This window comes from Callorhinus ursinus, unplaced genomic scaffold (genome assembly GCF_003265705.2).
Source record: "Callorhinus ursinus isolate GAN/ISIS: 27379988/994484 unplaced genomic scaffold, GSC_fseal_2.0 scaffold16, whole genome shotgun sequence".
Taxonomy (NCBI): domain Eukaryota; kingdom Metazoa; phylum Chordata; class Mammalia; order Carnivora; family Otariidae; genus Callorhinus; species Callorhinus ursinus.
Window position 1 is genome coordinate 11,625,629 of NW_027397078.1, and position 18,649 is coordinate 11,644,277.

At 38.6% G+C, this 18,649-nt stretch overlaps 1 protein-coding gene across 5 annotated transcripts in view; it reads right to left on the reverse strand.

The window, feature by feature from the left end:
• The window catches only part of PRRG1 (proline rich and Gla domain 1), a 168,759-nt gene that overhangs the window by 56,686 nt on the left and 93,424 nt on the right, over positions 1-18,649 (reverse strand). For all 5 annotated transcript variants that reach the window (XM_025857852.2, XM_073901934.1, XM_073901932.1 and 2 more), the window contains exon 3: positions 4,645-4,805. In XM_025857852.2, coding sequence (XP_025713637.1) covers positions 4,645-4,805 — 161 coding nt within the window. The remainder of the gene's footprint in view (positions 1-4,644; positions 4,806-18,649) is intronic.

Below are 18,649 nucleotides of genomic sequence, written 5' to 3' on the forward strand. Positions count from 1 at the left end.
CAAGCACTCTGACGTTAAGTGAGGAAGACATTACAGAGAAGACACTTTAAAGGATCACTCTGGCCTGTTTTGAGAATCAACTATGGGGAGGGGGGCAAGAAATCATACAGATAAGAGAGTGATGGTGGCTTGGATGTAAGGTGTTAACAAGTAGAGAGATGTGAAAGGTGGTTAGATTCTGAATGTATTTTCACGTTAGAACCAACACTATCAGCAGATGGGATGCGCATATGAAACAAAGAGAAAAGTCAGGGATAACAACAAGGTTTGGGGGCTTAGCAAAGAGATGGACAGAGTTACCACTCAAATCAGAAGGGCTGTGGTAGAAGCAGATTTGGGGGGAAGGGGCGTGAATATTTTATGTTGAGTTTAAGAAACATATTCGATTCCAAGAGGAGATGCTAAGTAAGCAGTGAGTCACACAGTTCTGCAGTGCAGGGTGGCCCTCCATAAAAATTTGGGAGTCGTTAACATTTCAAACCATGACACTAGGAAACCTCACCAGGGGAGGTGAGTACAGACAGAACAGAGAGTTTCAAGTCGTGAGGTAGTTGTTGGAGCGGGATGAGGGGTGAAGAGAGTTCTTTTTAAAGGTGTATAGACTAATGAGAATGAATCTACAGAGAAGAAAAGGTGATGCTGGAGAGGGCAGAGCACTGCTTAAGCAATTGCTGAAGGAGTTTCTTCTTCTATTTGCTTCAAAGATGGCTGAAATGCAGCATCCTATCTCTGTGGGCAGGAACGGATACATAGAAGCACTGAGATGCATAAGGGTAACTAAAATCACTGAAGCAAAGATGGATTTTATAAGAAATGGTCTCTGGACAACTCTAGAGCCATATGAAAAGAAATCATATCCATAACTCACACCATACTCAAGAATAAACTAGTGAGTGAATCAGAGATCTAAATGTAAAAGCTCAAGTATATTAGAAGAAACTATGTGAATTGCTCTCTAATAGGGTGTAGAAGATTTTCCACTATGATCAAAAATCCACATTCAATAACATGTCTTTAATTTATGGCTACAATGAAAATTTAAAAAACAATTGCAGGAACACCTGGGTGGCTCAGTCAGTAGAGCATTTGACTCTTGATCCCAGGGTCGAAATTTCAAACCCCACATTGCATGTGGAGCCCACCTAAAAAAAAAAAAAAATTGCATTTAAAAAAACCCATAAGCAGGGGTGCCTGAGTGGCTCAGTGGGTTAAGCATCCAACTTGATTTCAGCTCAGGTCACGATCTCATTGTTGTGAGATCAAGCCCCAAGTCAGGCTTCTTGCTGGGCGTGCAGCCTGCATAAGATTCTCTCACTCCCTCTCCCTCTGCCTCTCCCCCAACCTGTGTGCACATGCATGTGCGCTCCCTCTCAAATAAACAAATAAATAAAATGATAATGTGAAAAAGACACAGAAGCCAGTTTGAAGTTAAAGAAACTTCCATTAGCCAAATTTGGGACAATTTGATCAAAACATTGACAGTAAGGGATTACAGTTCATTGATAAAAGTAATCTTTGAGTCTGTACTAAAAGATAGATAGATAGATAATGGGAAAGTTCCTGCCCTGGAACTTTCCTGAATGCCAAACAACAAATGTACATATGAAGTTAGAAATCATCATTTAGCAACTATAATTGATTCAGTCAAGAATCATAAACAGATGTTAAAACTAGTGGGTAATAGGCTGATGAAGAACAGAAGATTTACATAATTTCAAAGTATCTTTCCACTAAAGTTCTTACCTTTCCATTAAAGAAGAATGATAAAGCAGGATGAAAAGTCATTGGGCTTTATGAAAATGATGGTAGAATATCTAAAATTTGTATTTTTTGAAAAATGGTAATATCAAAAACTAAGCTTTGCTTGTTTTAACCAGTTTTTATTAAAAGCTGCATGCTATAAAGCACTATTTATATTACCATCTTACTGTTATTTAAAAATTATCTATGCATTAAAAATAGGCCGGAATAATATATACCAAAATCTGAAAACTGATGGTGCTAAAAATTGAAATGATTTTATTCATTTCATGTTTTACTGTAGTTTAAATTTCTCTATAATGACCATATATTGATTTCATAACAAAAATATAAATGTGTATAATAAAATGAGGACTAAGTAGGTGCACAGCAAAAAAGCTGGGAAGAAACTAAAAGGCCAACAGTGCTTTGTGATTGCACGATGGGACTGTAGATGATTTTTTTTTTCATTTTTAACTGTGGGATTTAAGATTTAAAAAACACTTTAGGGGCATCTGGGGGGCTCAGTTAAACATCCGGCTCTGGATTTTGGCTCAGGTCATGATCTCAAGGTCATGAGTTTGTGCCCTGAGTCAGGCTCCTCACTCAGTGTGGAGTCTGCTTGAGATTCTCTCCTTGTCGCTCTGCCCCTCTCCCCACTTGTGCTCTCTGTCTCTAAAAAAATAAATAAATTTGATTTAAAACAAAAAAATAAAAACCACTTTAAACAAACACACAATCAAATTTTAAAAGTGGGCTGAGAACCTGAAAAGACGTTTTGCCAAAAAAGACCTACAGATAGGCAACAGACACATGAAAAGATGCCCAAATTCACTCATCATGAGGGAAATACAAATCGGAACTGCAATGAGCACCTGTCAAATTGGCTAGTATCAAAAAAACAAGAAATAATGTTTTGACAAAGATGTGGAGAGAAGGAAGCCTCGTGCACTGTTGGTGGGAATGTAAATTGGTGCAACCACTGTGGAAAACAATAGAGGCTCCTCAAAAAATTAAAACCAGGCTCAGTTGATTAAGCATCTGCCTTTGGCTCAGGTCGTGATCTCAGGGTCCTGGGATGGAGCCCCATGTCATGCTCCATGCTCAGTGGGGAGTCTGCTTCTCCCTCTGCCTCTGTCTCCACCCCTTCCCCCACTCGTACTCTCTCTCTCTCTCTCTCAAATAAAATCTTTAAAAAAAATTAAACAAGAAATATCATATGACCCAGTAATTCCACTACTGGGTGTTTATCCAAAGAACACAAAAACACTAATTCAAAAAGATATATGCACACTGATGTTTACTGTAACATTATTTACAATAGCCAAGATACAGAAGCAACCTATGTGTCCAAGGATAAACAAAGAGGTAAAGAAGATATGGTACACATGTACACACACACACACACACACACACACACACACACACACACACACAGACAGACAGTAGAATACTGCTCAGCCATAAAACAGAATGAGATCTTGTCATCTGCAACAACACGAACAGGCCTAGAGGGTATTATGCTAAGTGAGAAAGACAAATACTATATGATTTCACTTTTATGTGGAATCTAAAAAACAAACAAACAGATCCTTAAATACAGACCACAAACTGGTGGTTGCCTGAGGGGCGGTGGGTGGGGGATGGGTAAAATAGATAAAAGGGATTAAGAGGTACGAACTTCCAGTTATAAACTAAGTCACAGTGATGAAAAGTAGAGCAGAGGGAATACAGCCAATAATATTGTAATAACATTGGATGGTGACAGAAGATGACTACACCATTAAGTAATGTATGCAATTGTCCAACTGATATGTTATATATGTGAAACTAATAGAGTATGTCAATTATACTTCAATAAAAAAAATAAAAATATAAAAACTGATGCTTACAGCTTATCAATTTATACACTGACTTTGTGATGCTTCCCTCATCATCTCTCCTTGAGCTCCTTCCTCTTAACTTCTGGCTCCTTTTCTATCTAACAAAAGATCAGAACCCCTTTCTCTGGGGCGCCTGGGGGGCTCAGTGAGTTAAGCATCCAACTTGTGATTTTGGCTCAGGTCGTGATCTCATGAGTTGTGGGATCAAACCCTGCATCAGGCTCCATGCTCAGCGGGGAGTCTGCTTGAGATTCTCCCTCTGCCCCCGCCCCACTCACAGTCTAATAAATGAGTAAATCTTTAAAAGCAAACAAACAAACCCCTTTCTTTAAAACTTCTCTATCTGCTACTTCTGAGACATAATTGATATCCCTCCAAGCACATCTGACATCACTTGTTTCGCATCTAGTGTTATTTTCGTGGTTGGTGCACAGAAATGGATCTTTCTATAATGGCTACCCCTGGTAATGTCATCTCCAACTGCAGAGCAGTTCCACAGAATTTATACCACTGCCTTTTGCTTTCCCAACCCTGCTCTCCTTGAATGGCTTGCCATCTAGAGTAAAGAGAGGTTAAGGAGTATTCTTAGAGTGGGGAGGAGAGTTCAAATATGGATATGTCTTTTCTTTTGTACAAGAAGTAAACGATTTTAAAACAGTGTCAATATCTATTAGGTTCCTCCACACTTTCTCACTGATAAGGCAGAGTAAGGTGATGATATTTATAACTTTCCCCATCAGAGCCTCGTGTGAAACAAGCGCTTCCCTCTTGCTAGGATGATCAATCTCTGCGCAGCAGAGTCCTGTGGAAACAGGGCCCTCAAAGACAGGGAAGTGAATGTGGCTCTCCTATCCACAGAGTATTCTTAGTTAGATGCCACTTCCAGAGTTCTTCACAAATGTAATTTGTGATCCATTTGTAACTGATAAAAATGCACACATTTGGGAATGCAGATTGCAAACATACATCCAAAAGGTAGGCAAAACTGTGAATGTTTCTTAAAAATTGCCAATATACTTACAGTTTTCTCAGTATTTTCAAAAGCCTCTCTTGCTTCTTCAAATGTGCAGATTTCTTCTTTGCATTCACGATCAATGTTGCCCTGTCTTATCTCTTCAAAAAGTCCATTCGCTCTTGGATAGCGTTTCAATACTGAATTGGCTTTTTCTCCTGTGAGGAAAACTAAGAAGAGATAAAATCATAAGCATAAAGTTATAATTTGAAAAACATGCAGAAGCTTAATTACACAAGGTGAAAACTGCTAGGTGCTCTTTAGGAAACACAGCCAACATCCTACACCTCTTCCCCTGAGTTAGCAATGAAGTAATATTTAGCTCCAAACCACCACCTCTGCTGTCTACCTCCTCAGATGAGCATGTCTTTTCAGTAGCAGTTGCCCTGGGCAGGGACAGGGACAAAATTCATGGTTAGATTCAAACTTTAGCATATTCCTGCCAACTATCGGTATTTAAATATAGTAATAATGATTCCACCACTTATACTCGGTGTTACAAGTGGATGCCTCCAGGCATTCTGCTGTTGGACACCAGCAACCAAATCAAAATCCAGTCTCCAGACTACCAGTCTTTGTCCCCCTGAATAAAAGTAAATAAAGCTCCAACTGACCTAGTAATATAAACCCAGGGAACCCTTACTTCTATGAAAAGTGTTGACAAGACAGTATCAAGAAATTAAGATGAATTTGGCCATAACTCATTCCAAGGGACACTAATAATTTTGTCCTAAATACACTTAAGTTAAATATATTGTGATATTTTAATATATCAACCCAATTTCACTGTCCTACAGAAAAAGAAAATTCTTCTGTATGACTTATAGAGGCATTTCATATAAACACTCAAAATGCACATTTATGATACCCATAAAATAAATAAGGCTCTAGTTATAGGCACACTTACAGGGAATCATTTTTAATTTTACAAACAGATTCATTTTAAACTACAATTTCATTTTTCTCAAAGTGTCATTCATACTTCTTTGTATAGATAAATACAATGCTACAAGAACTTAGTCTCTGCTAATGCAAGGAAATCAGAAAAATCTCTAATTTTATTGACTTCTAACATAAGAAAGGGCACATTAAAGATCCTTTTAAGATGTTAAAGAAAAGTCTACATTTTACAAAGAACATTTTAAAGTAAATAAAAAACAGTAAGTGCTCTTTTTAAAAAAAAAGGCAACAATAGCAATGAATTTAAGGTTTACTTCATTATAGAAATGATTATTTCACTTCACAGAAGATATGGATTCACTACTTAGGATTCTTTATAGTATCCAAATTGATACCACCTGGATGGCACCTACAGTAGGATGAAAACTATGGTAGACCTTTCATAAGAGTTTCCTTCCTTCTATACCTCAGAGGGATAACCATCTATAAAAAAAATGAGCTGAGTCAAAGAATATCATCAGAAGAAATTGTAAAAAATAAAAATTGTGGCAAGTAGTACAAAAGAAATGAAAAGGGTGCTGTTGAGTTGGAAAAAAAAAAAAAAAAACCAGTCAAGTTTTCTAGCAGTACTTCTCACAGCTGCAGCATCGGAATCCCCTTGAGGACTTATTATCACTGAGGTTACTGGGCCCAGCTCCCACAGTTTCCGATTCTATAGGTCTGGGGTAGAGCTAAGATGCATTTCTTTCTTTTTTTTTTTTTTTTTAAGATTTTATTTCTTTATTTGACAGAGAGAGAGACAACGAGAGAGGAAACCCAAGCAGGGGGAGTGCGAGAGGGAGAAGCAGGCTTCCCACTGAGCAGGGAGCCCTATGCAGCACTCAATGCCAGGACCCTGGGATCATGACCTGAGCCCAAGGCAGAAGCTTAACGAATGGGCCACCCAGGCGCCCCGAAGATGCATTTCTAATAAGTTTCCAGGTAATGCTGGTGTTGCTGGTCTAACTACCACAGTTTGAGAACCACTACCTAAATGTGAGCTCCTTAGAAAACCAGTTCTGACATTAACAAATTTAACAAGATCTTTTACTGCATGACTTTTTAGGGGCCTTAACATATATTTAATCTCTATGTGCAAACTTCCAGAACAGGAATATGATACATACATTTGTCATAATTATTTGATTACAGAGCCCTTTATCAAAGAACATTTCACTGAATTAACAACTTTCTAGCCATTGGTCTTATTTTTGTCCTCTGAAATGACATACAATTCCCTTCCATAAATAGACCACCTGATACATGAAGACAGTAACTGATTTCTGCTAAGGCTTCTCTTCTCCAGGATAAGCATGTCTAGATTATTCATCTGTGGCCATATAAAATAGACAGGAGTCTGCACTATCTTTATCTCATAAAATACAGTGTCCTACACTCAGTGCATTACTCTGAGTGGTCTGACAAGTGTAAAACTGATTAGGACTATCTGCTTCCTTGTATTTAATCACAATAGATATATTAATATAGTCTAAGATACCCCTAGATTTTGGGACAGTTTTCTTGAAAACAAACCAAACAATCAACAACAATGTTATTTTAAGATTTTAAGAGAAAAAACTAAATTCGCCTCAGAAATCATTTTCATATATACCATCTACATGGAAAAGGAGGTCAAGGAAAGCAGCTAACTCTTGTAACCAGAAAGCAGGCTAATTCAAAAAGTTAAGCAACTCTAAGGTAACGTATAGCAGGACACGGCTCTCTAATGCCAGCCTAATCAAATTACCAAGAGCATTCCACAAACACAGTGTTTGTATTCCTTGCACTGGGCAGCAAGGTAATAGAATACTGAGAAGTCTAGGTAGAATATGCTTGCAAGTAGATTTTATCTCATTTGCCCAACAAATCTGGTCAATTAGAAGATACCACCCAGACAGTTATGATGGCAGAGTGGTAGGGGGACCCCAAGCTTGCCTCGTCCCTTGAATGTAGCTAGATCAACATCAAATCATTTTGAACAACTAGGAAATCGATCTAAGGATTAAGAAAACAGTCTGCACAATTGGAGGAAGAGAACGTGGCAGATGCGAGGTTCCAAGACATGAACTGAGAGAGAGAAAAACCGCAGTGCCTCAAGGGGGAGGGAGCCCTTTTCAGGGAGTGGAAGTCAAGGAGAGAGGGAGAGAGCGGAGAGAAAACAACGTGTAGGGTTCCTGCAAAACACTGTGGTGTGGGGATCCCCTGGGTCACAGTGAGAGAGAATGCTCCCCTCCTTGCAGTACATTTGGAAGAGTGTATATTGCCTCTCCAAGGACAAAAGGCCCACTGGGCGCCATACAGCGGCCATTAAACAGCAGGGGACAACTTTTTGCTGTGCTTCACCATAGACTCCAGGCACCTGCGCAGCCATGGGACTGTTTTTATGGGGCAGAATGGTGCTGGGTGCAGTGCTGTAAGGCTCTCCTCCAGGGAAGGGCAGCGGGTCTGCGCCTTGCCAGGTCATTTAAGATTTGGAATTTTGAATCCCAGCCACTGGCTAGAGATAAAACACAGAAGTGCCAGCAGTGCTGACGGTCCAGACACAGGTTGAAGGCAGGGATCTGACAAAAGCCTGGAACAAAGGAGGAGAGATTGTTCACTTTTCTGTGAGGGCCTCCTGTATGCAGCAGCTGTGAATTCCCCCACCATTTTCCACCCCCGCCCCCACCAGCAAGGTTGGACTTCAGAGAGAAAAACACAGCACTTCCAGTGGAGGCTGGAGTTGCTTACACCAAACCCCATGCCCCTGCACCAGGCCGGGGCATCTATACTAGGGCAGGTCTGACTGGGAGCCAGCATAGCTGGCCTCTCCCTCAGAAGACCAACACAGGTCCCCTGCATGTACCAGGTCTACTGATCACAGAGTGCTCCAAAGCATCAGCTTCAGTTCTGGTGGAAATAGGACCAGACTTTCTTTTTTTCAATTATTTTAAAAATTTTAAAAATTTATTTTACTTTATTTTCTTTCAAAACAGGCTTACAGTTTTTTGTTCAATTGTTGTTTTGTTTATTGACTTTTTTCATTTTTTGGATCAGGCTTCTTTTTTTAAAAGATTTTATTTATTTATTTAACAGAGAGACAGCGAGAAAGAGAGAGAGTGCATGAGAGGGGGTAGGGTCAGAGGGAGAAGCAGACTCCCCGCTGAGCAGAGAGCCCAATGGCGGGACTCGACCCTGGGACTCCAGGATCATGACCTGAGCCGAAGGCAGCCGCTTAACCAACTGAGCCACCCAGGTGTCCTCAGGCTTCTTTTCTTTCTTTCTTTCTTCTTTCTTTCTTTCTTTCTTTTTTGTTTGGAATCAGGCTTATAGTTTTTTGTTTGCTTTTTTGTTTCTTTTCCTTTACTCTTTTCTTGGATCAGGCTTCTTCTCTTCTTTTTTTAAATCAGGCTTATCTTAACAAACAAATAAAAGCACACCTAGACAAAAGCCCAAACACTCCCCACTGCAAGCAAGGAGGAACTCTGCAGAGGACTGACCTGTGGGAGATAGCAACCAAAACACAACAGCTGAGTGCACACAGCATACACCGGAAACACTTCCTGAAGCACCAGGCCCTAGACAGTGTATGACCCCTTCTTAATTATAGTACTACTCTAAGGAACAAGAAACATAACAAGCTTTCAAAATGCAAAAGACAGAAACCTAGATATAACAAGACGGAGGAAATCTCTCCAAAAGAAAGATCAAGAATAAATCACAGCCAGGGATTTGCTCCAAACAGATATAAGCAATGTATCTAAACAAGAATTTAGAACAACACTAGCTGGGCTTAGAGGAGCCCGAGCTGCCATGGCTGCTAGAGAGGAGCAAGTCTTCAACTTGCACAAGAAAGTGAAGATGGTCACCAAGTCATGCACCTAGTGCGACCAACAGGTTCCTGCTGCATGTAAATCTTGTCCCTGTGGTTATGTATTTCTTAACAGGAAACTTCTAAAAGTAAAACACTCAGAGAAATCATCATCTTTTACAGAAGTGAACAGTACCATATCTTTGAAATTTTTGTGAATACTGTTTTTATATGAATTTAAACTAGGACATAGTGGAACCACACCAAGTAGAAACATCAATTCTGTCTTTGGAGAAGGCTCTGCTAGTGAAAGGACTATATGGTGGTGGTGTGAAAAATTTTATTCTGGGGATATGAGTCTGAAAAAGGAGCCTCGAGCCAAATCTGTTTTAAATAAAGATCAGTTGAGAACCATGGTAGAAGCTAACCCCAAAAGAGCAATTTGAGGCCTCGAACCAGACTTAGTTTCTGCTACAACTTCTCAACACCTGGCTGCAATAGGAAAGGTAAGACAGTTGGACAAGTGGGTAGGTAACACACCAACTGACGGTTGATCATAAACTAAGATGATTAGAGATGTATACATTATACACATGACATATCTAAAGAGAATCAGGAGTAGCTACAACAGAATACACTGAATAAATTATTTTCTATTCATTTTTAGGTTATCTGATAGTTCAGGTAGCTATTCAATATTTTATATGATCATTGTGGATATTGATAGTAATATATCATTTATGCAGAAAACACTCAAATAAACCCTATCTCATGAACTTAGAAACAAGAGATGACCAAGGTCTTGCATTACAATTTATCTTATGCTTTACCTACAGGAGCCCCAGCTCCCTTAGATTCATCAAGGATCAATCTATGCAACCCTCATCTACGAGCCTGGCTATGAAACTTGAAAGCCTCACTGCACATTACAGCTGAAAAGTAGAAGGGGCAGGATGGGCTGAACTACTTCAACACACTGAGAGAAAGAAGAAGCGAAAGCTGATTAATCTGAAGGCAAGGGAAAAGAGAGACAGAAGGCCCTTTGAGGGTTATTTGAAATAGGCTTTAACCTCCCCGCTTCCCCCATACTAACCAAAGCTGTAGGTATCAGTGATTATGTTTATAATGATGAATCTGAGTCATCAAGAAAGGACCATGATGTTCAGGATACTGTTTAGGAAGGAAGTAGATTATATGATCTGTTTTAGAACTATTTTCATAAAAAATACTTTTTAAAAAGCTTTTTTCAACACTTATTAAAAAGGTAAACATCAGCAATCTGCAAAATGTATTTATTCAAATGGAAAGTCTGTCCCTAGAGAATGCTGTGTAAATGTTGGTACAGCAATAACTGAATCTATAATGGGTTCACACACTAACCAGGAAGCTGTTTTTCTTTTCTGAATAAATCTCTAATATCTTGTTTAGTTGTGAATTTCTCATAAGACTGCAGAATATGCTAAGCTATCCATTTATATGAGCCTCCTGTTTGTCACATGAACACTGACTTCTGAAACCATCTTTCTGAAGCCAGTATCTGTTCACCACTTTCACAACCCTGAATTAAGACCAGTGAAACTGCAGGACAAGAGAGGAGTGTAATATGGTGAAAAGGTCCTGAATCTGTAGTCACAATATGCAGATTCCTGTTCCAGCTCTGGCACTAAACTGGCTGCATGGTTCTTTACTGCTTAATTTATCTAGGCCTGTGTCCTAAGCTAAGGTGTTGTATATGATTTCTTAGGCCCTTTCAGTTGTAACTGTGAAGTTTTTTAACTGGAAAGATTTTTGTTGAGTAGGCGTAGCGTATCTTATCCAAAACCTTTTGAGATATGAATACACTATTTTCCAGCCAAGCAACCACCATCCCCCAAACCAACAGCAAATAAAGAGAAAATCAACAAGGCACACCCTCCCCACCCAACCTGTGCTCAGATTTATATAAAAAGAATCTATGACATGTCATATTCATAATTCCTTGTTTTCTTGCTTCTAAGCCATTTTGATACTATTATTTACTCAGTTAGTCAGGCATACAATGCCTTCAAGGTTTTTTCTGGCTGAAAAAGGTATTAAGTAGGTATTTCTTATCACAGACTGATGGAAATAACTTTCCCTAGAAAAACAAATTCTCACATTCCAAAGTGACACTTCAGTTACTAAAAAACAAAATTATGCAAACTAAAAAGATGCCATTTGGACCATCTTCCTATTTCTTGATAAGGTGGAAAAAAATAAAGTATTTCCCAATTGTATTTCACCTCTGTGACCTATTTGTAGAACTTAAAGGTTAATTTTTTCATAGGGGGTAGGTTTTCTAATTCAGAAATTTGTTGTATAGTGGTGTTCAGATACCCAATCAAGATGTTACAAATGTACAGCTTAGGATGGCATGTAGTATATATATGTTTTCATGGGAATTAGGGAGCTGAAGCCCATATAAGAACTCAAGATATTTAAAAAATTAATTTGAAGTTACAGGACTGAGCTAGTGAGAGTGGGAAGCCTTAGGGTTTGAGAGAAGAAACAATCCTGAAGCTGTTTCTTAAGGACAATATGGTGGTTATGATCACTACCTAACACTTAAAACAACAGAGGTAATGTACGTCTATAAAGTCAATATTCTCTAAAAACAAAAACATGATTCCCCCAAAAGTGAGTCTTACTAACTCAAAATGGTTTTAAAACCAAATTTTACAACATATATTCATTCAGATGTCTCTTGTCCACTGATTTTATGCTTAATAAGGAATAATGAGATACAGAGAAATGGTCTCATAGATTGTCTCATAAAAAAAGGTAGAAGGCCAAATTTTCTTTTGGAGGAATTTTACAATTCATAACTCCTTATTAAGGAATTTTTCTGAGATGGTAGATGGCAGCAATCAAGTTACTAATGATCATAAGAATTGATTTAAAGGTAGGATACTCTAATACATGATAGTTATGGATGAGGGGGTACACTTTACCCAAAGGAAACAAATACAGAATTAGAAAATGGTCTAATTTATACAAAATTAAGCACATAATCAGGTGGAATCATCAGAACAGAAGAATTCCAAAGATGGGTATTTCTCCTGTCACTAGTACCTCAATTATATCAGCAAGAGTATCATTTGTCTTAGTGTTTACAGTTCTTAGAACCATAAAAGTTTCTTTTTAGTTTACGTATTCTGTCTACACTGATTATAGTTCTGACCCGCATGGAAGAATATGGAAATAACTGTAAATGATAATGGCCATTTAATGGGAAACAAGGCAGGTAGACAGAACTCACCAAATACGAAATATTGTTTTAAATACCTAACTCTATGTTATAGTGAATGCTTTACAACTTGTCAACATAGACAGTATCATATTACCCATGTGACAGCTGTAATCTAGACTCTAGGAGTGAATAATTGTCCTAATAGAACATGTTCTACAGTTAATCAAAAAGCCACATTCCAGAGGTGGCTATTCATATAGCACTCAAAAGAGAGCACTCAGTTACCTTTTTCTCCTGCCAACAGCAGCAGAGCATAATGGATTTAGAAAATAGAGTCTCACTGACAAATTAGTGCCTTTGTTAATTAGCACATGGACTTCAGAAATGACTTTTTACTGGTGGAATTAATATTGTTTATATGTGAATTTTCTCTAGGAGTGATAGCAGAATGCAAACTTTTGCTTGCTCTACCTAAAGTGGAGGTGCTAATTATCAGGAATACTTCGTTTTCTTCCTTTCCCTCATGGTGGCTCCTCAGGGATCCCTTTAGAAAAGCTGGGGCTTCACTGAGCACACTGGAAACCACTGATCCATCTCAATCTCTTCATTTTACTGACGAGAAAACTGAAATCCAGAAGTTAAGTGACTCACCCAAGGACACAACTGCTTGATTACAGAACCATGGCTATACCTTGGTTTCCAAAACCATACAACATTCCCCTTTAGACTCAAATTACTTCTGTGAAAAACATCATAATATGTGTATTATGGCTTGTCTCTAAAGATTTACTTTCCTTTATTCTAAATCAGTGGTTCTCAGCCCAGGGCAATTTTGCACCCCTAAGGAACATTTAGCACTGTCTGGATACATTTTTGGTTGTCACAACTTGGAGAGGAAGGAACCACTAGCATCTAGTGTGGAGAGGCCAACGATGTTTCTAAACATCTTAGAACACACAGGACAGCACCCCCCACCACATACAAAGAATTATCCAGCCAAAAATGTCAACAGTCACTCCTAGAAAACATCTCAAAGAACTGAAAACAGATATTCAAACAAAAACTTGTACAGCAATGTTCACAGCAGCATTACCTACAATAGCCAAAGGGTGGAAACAACCCAAATGTCCATCAACTGGTGAACAGATAATCAAAATGTGGTATATTTATACAATGGGATATTATTCAGCCATAAAAGGGATAAGGTACTAATACAAATACAACATGGAGGGGCACCTGGGTGGCTCAGTCATTAAGTGTCTGCCTTCAGCTCAGGTCACGATCCCAGGGTCCTGGGATCGAGCCCCACATCGGGCTCCCTGCTCCGTGAGAAGCCTGCTTCTCCCTTTCCCACTCCCCCTGCTTGTGTTCCCTCTCTCGCTGTGTCTCTCTCTGTCAAATAAATAAATAAAATCTTTAAAACAAAACAAAACAAATACAACATGGATAGACCAAAAAAAAAAAAAAAAGGGAAAAAAGCCAGACACAAAAGGTCTTATGGCATATGAAATATCCAGAATAGGTAAACCCATAGAGAAAGAAAGCAGATTACAGGTTGCCAGAGCCTAGGGAGAGGGAGGAATGGAGACTGACTGCTTAATGGGTCTGGAGTCTCCTCTGGAGGTAATGAACATTTTTGGAAATAGTCGCGTAACATTGAGAATGATGAAGTGTCACTGAATTGTACACTTTAACATGGTGAATTCTGTTACAAGAAATTTTGCCTCAAGTGAAAAAAAATATGTCAACAGTGCAAACCTAACCTAAGTACCAAAGGTTATTTTCTTGTTAAATAGGTAAAAGGCAGAGAGGACTGTATCAAAGGCAAAAAGCACCAAGCACTATAATGAGTTTGTTTGTTTGTTTTTAAAGTAGCTTGACCCTTAAATAGTTACCTCATTTTCCTAGTGAAAAAGACTTGCTAGGAAAAAGTAACGGCTGCTGTCAACTCCAAGCAGATTTGTATTACTGTTATAAAATTATGAAGATAAGGGTTTACGATAAATTGGTGACATCATCTAAACTGCAGAGGCATGAATATGCTACTGTGATAAAGAAACTCTGAAATTTAATACAGGCCAGAAAATGAAATAATTAATTGGCTTTAAACGTGTGCCTTTACTTGAACCATAAACCAGGGAGCTGTCAAATAAAATTAGACATTACATTAAGAGAAAGTCGCTTTACAAGGCTTGTCAGTTTGAATATTCATTCCCTGTTTGAAAATACAGAGCTGTATGCTCAGAGTTAAAGTTTAGGATTGGCCTCAACTGAGCAGTAGTTCAGCAGTGAATCAAAGAGGTTACAGATTTACTGTGGTAGCTCTAAACCATCTTTCCTTCCACTAAGTCTTGATAAGTGGGGTAACATGTTTGCATTTCTTGGGCTAAAGGAGCCAAGTACATCCAGTGACACAAAGAAATTATGCTGCTACGTTTTAATAAAAAACAAAGACTGTAACTGGCACACTGCCACTGTTTTTTTTATATGTTCGTGGATACAACAACATCAAGGGCATTAAGTTACCATTAGGTATAGAAAATGAAGATAGAAACTCATTTTGCAGACTTAGATCTTAGAGACCTAGGATTTTCTTCTAGGCTAGGTAAATTTCTAAAGACTAAATAAGGGAAGAGGAAAAACAAAAAATGCTAAGCTACATTATTTTAATTATTCTCCACAAATAAGCCTTGTCTGCTTGCCATCATTCAGCTATTCCCAATATTGTTTTCTATACAATGAAGCAAAATTAATCCTTTCGAAGATTCATGGCTAAATATTATTCCCATTTTGTAAAACAGGTGTAGCCGCATCTTGTGGCTAGCTATCATTAAGCCAACAAAATGAATTTCTTCCAGAAGCTCTGTTCTTAAGGTAAAGACAGTGGAATTCACAATCCATAACTGTATATTAGGCTGATAAAAACCATGAATTGCTGCTCTAGCACTTAGAACATGCAGTAAGAGAAGTGTGTTCTGATATAAAAAAATTCACATGGAAAGCAAGTATGACTTAAAAATCAAATTCTACTCGTAACAAAACAGGGGTGCTTGAGTAGCTCAGTCGGTTGGGTGACCAGCTCTTGATTTCGGCTCCAGTCATGATCTCAGGGTTGTGGGACTGAGCCCTGCAATGGGCTCTGCACTCAGAAGGGAGTCTGCTTGGATTCTCTCTCCCTTCTCCCTCTGCCCCTCCCCACCCTGTGCTCTTGCTCACATTCTCTCTCTCCCAAATAAATCTTAAAAACAAACAAACAAACAAAAACACTGTAACAAAACAACTCCCAAAATTTTAGCAAGAAAAATCTCAAGGAATTGCTTTGTGGAGTATTGAGACTTTTGTCATGAATATACCAGTTGCTCAGGGGGTGGGGGGATGAAAACATAGAATAAAGTTTTAATTTCCATCTGAAGATGATAAAGATAAATACTCTAGCATTATATACATAACATTTTGTGAGCCTATACATACACATTTATAAAATCTTCACATTTTCTTCTTTGTGAAAACGTTCATTCTCCAGTGAAATCTTATACATGATTTTATTTATACATGCTGTTCCTTTTTGTAACAGCATCTCCCTTTGTTGTCTCCTACTATTCTGGTGTTCCATAATGTATTATATTCTTCCTGTTAAGAAAAACTGCAAAGACAAAAACCTATTGAACAGGAATGGTGGCTTTCATCACGTAAGTGGTATTTTAGACCCCTTACTTTAGGCACCTTGCACTATGGGTTGTGTCCCCCGCTGCTCAGAAGACTGATATTTGAGGCACTCCACTATCTGATACACGTGTTTTAGCTGTTATCATAAATGGTGATAAACAGTGAGCCATTTCTCTTTGCCCATCTGTCCAGTCCCGCATGGAATATATGAACATCCTCGTAGATCTGAGAAAATATTTTCTTCCCTACCTATCAAATCAACAGATAGCACCTAGGTTTTTAATTGACTTTATATACTATTAATGACTACGGTATTCAGAACATGGTCTATTGGAAAAAAAAGAAAAACTGCATAGGACCTAAGGAAACCTAGGTTTGCATTATGGCTCTCCATTTTATAGGCTGTGGAATTTAGATAAGACCTTCTCTCATTACCTTCAGTTTTATAATACATAAAATAAGATAATATCCCATCAATATTACATCAAAGGGTTCTCTTACAACTCAAATAAGATTATGTATGAGAAATATTTGTAAGTTATGAAGTGTTCCATAGATACCTGTTGATATAATTATATATTCTTAAAGTCCTAAATACAAAGCTCTAGCTCAGAATTCATATATATGTAGTAAATGGGATTTCAATGACACATAAAATGGACACTGATGGTGGTCTAATAAAAAATTAAATACACAAGGGCGCCTGGGTGGCTCAGTTGGTTGGGCGTCTGCCTTCGGCTCAGGTCGTGATCCCAGGGTCCTGGGATCGAGTCCCACATCGGGCTCCCTGCTCTGTGGGGAGCCTGCTTCTCCCTCTTCTCCCCACTTGTGCTATCTCTGTCTCTCTCTCTCAAATAAATAAAATCGAAAAAAAAAATTAAAAAAAAAATTAAATACACAAGTGTATTCTCATCCTCCCACCACCATTTTTAAGACTTGGCTCACACTTTTTTTTCATGTTACATATAAGAATGATTCATCTAACACATTTTAGTATATAATTTCTTCATCCAGTATCCAAAAATAATAAAGAAATTCACGCCAATATTAATTTTAACTTTTCACCTACACCACATGGTTTTCCAGCTGTGTTCTTTGTTTTCTGGCCTCCTCATTAATGAGGCTAGTGCCATGTCTTTGTGATATTTTCCTCTGCTGTCCCTTTGTATGACACATTGAGCTATGTTTGTGAGAATCTTTGCCAAATCCAGTAAAAAACTTCATTGTATGTTGCCAGAAGAGAAAAAAATTACCACATAGTAGCATCTTTTTTTCCCCACTAACAGTGACAGCAATTAGCAAGTGAAATCATGCAAGCTAAGTAAAGCTTAGGGAGAAAAGGATAGAGTCTTTGAGATTCAGGATGTGAAGGATGCTTTTAAAGTGGTCAACACAAACAGTCAAAATGCTATTATAAGCTTCCATGTGTTTGTAAAGTAGCATTTTTTGGAGCACTTCCCTTATCTAATTTCCAGATTGGAAATATGCCCATCCTTGCAGATAACATTACCATGTCCTATCCTTTACAAGAACTCCTTTTAACTGCCTGACCATTTAAACAAAGACTTGTTGAAGCACCTTTTAAAGTAAGCTCCTAAAGATCTCCTTGCTAATGACCTGATGATCATTCTGAAAAGGAAGAGTGGAAACAATAAGGAATGTGTTGCTCTGCCTCAGTGTATCTTCTCTATGTGGTCATGATGAAATCCAACAATCCAAACATTCTCCAAATCCACCTGAAGCTTGAGATTAGGTGAGGACCAAGCCACAGTGAGTTACTTTGAAAACTTCTGTTGATAGCTGACTTGGGAGTTAGGACCTGGCATGGATTAGTCCCAGAACTTCCACCAGTTCTTTTCAAATTTACTCATGTCTTTTACATTTCTAAAATATCAGGAGATTGGTATATTTTGTGGAGGTTGGGAAAGAACCAGAATCCCGGGGGCTAATCAATCCCCCCAAGAAATCACTGGAGAAAACAGGCAAAATCTGACTCAACAAGGTTCAGGAAGAAATTTTTCATGATTGATCCATAATCCCTGGGGCTGCCAACCTGGGCCCATACTAAGGTATGGCAAGCAAAGTGCCTAGAGCACAAAACATAAGGAGGCACTCTTTGTCCCTTACACAACCCTGATCCCAGCCCTGCTGCCTACACAAGCATCTGATCAAATAACTTCATTTTAACTGTTAAAAGAAGCAATGGGGGTGCCTGAGTAGCTCAACCAGTTAAGCAGCTGGCTCTTGATTTCGGCTCAGGTCATGATCTCAGGGTCATGGATCAAGCCCTGCATCAAGATTTGCACTCAGCACAGAGTCTGCTTAGGATTCTCTCTCTTTCTCCCTCCCCTCTCCTCGCCCCTCCTCCTGCTCATGTGAACACTCTTTCTCTAAAATAAATAAGTCTTTAA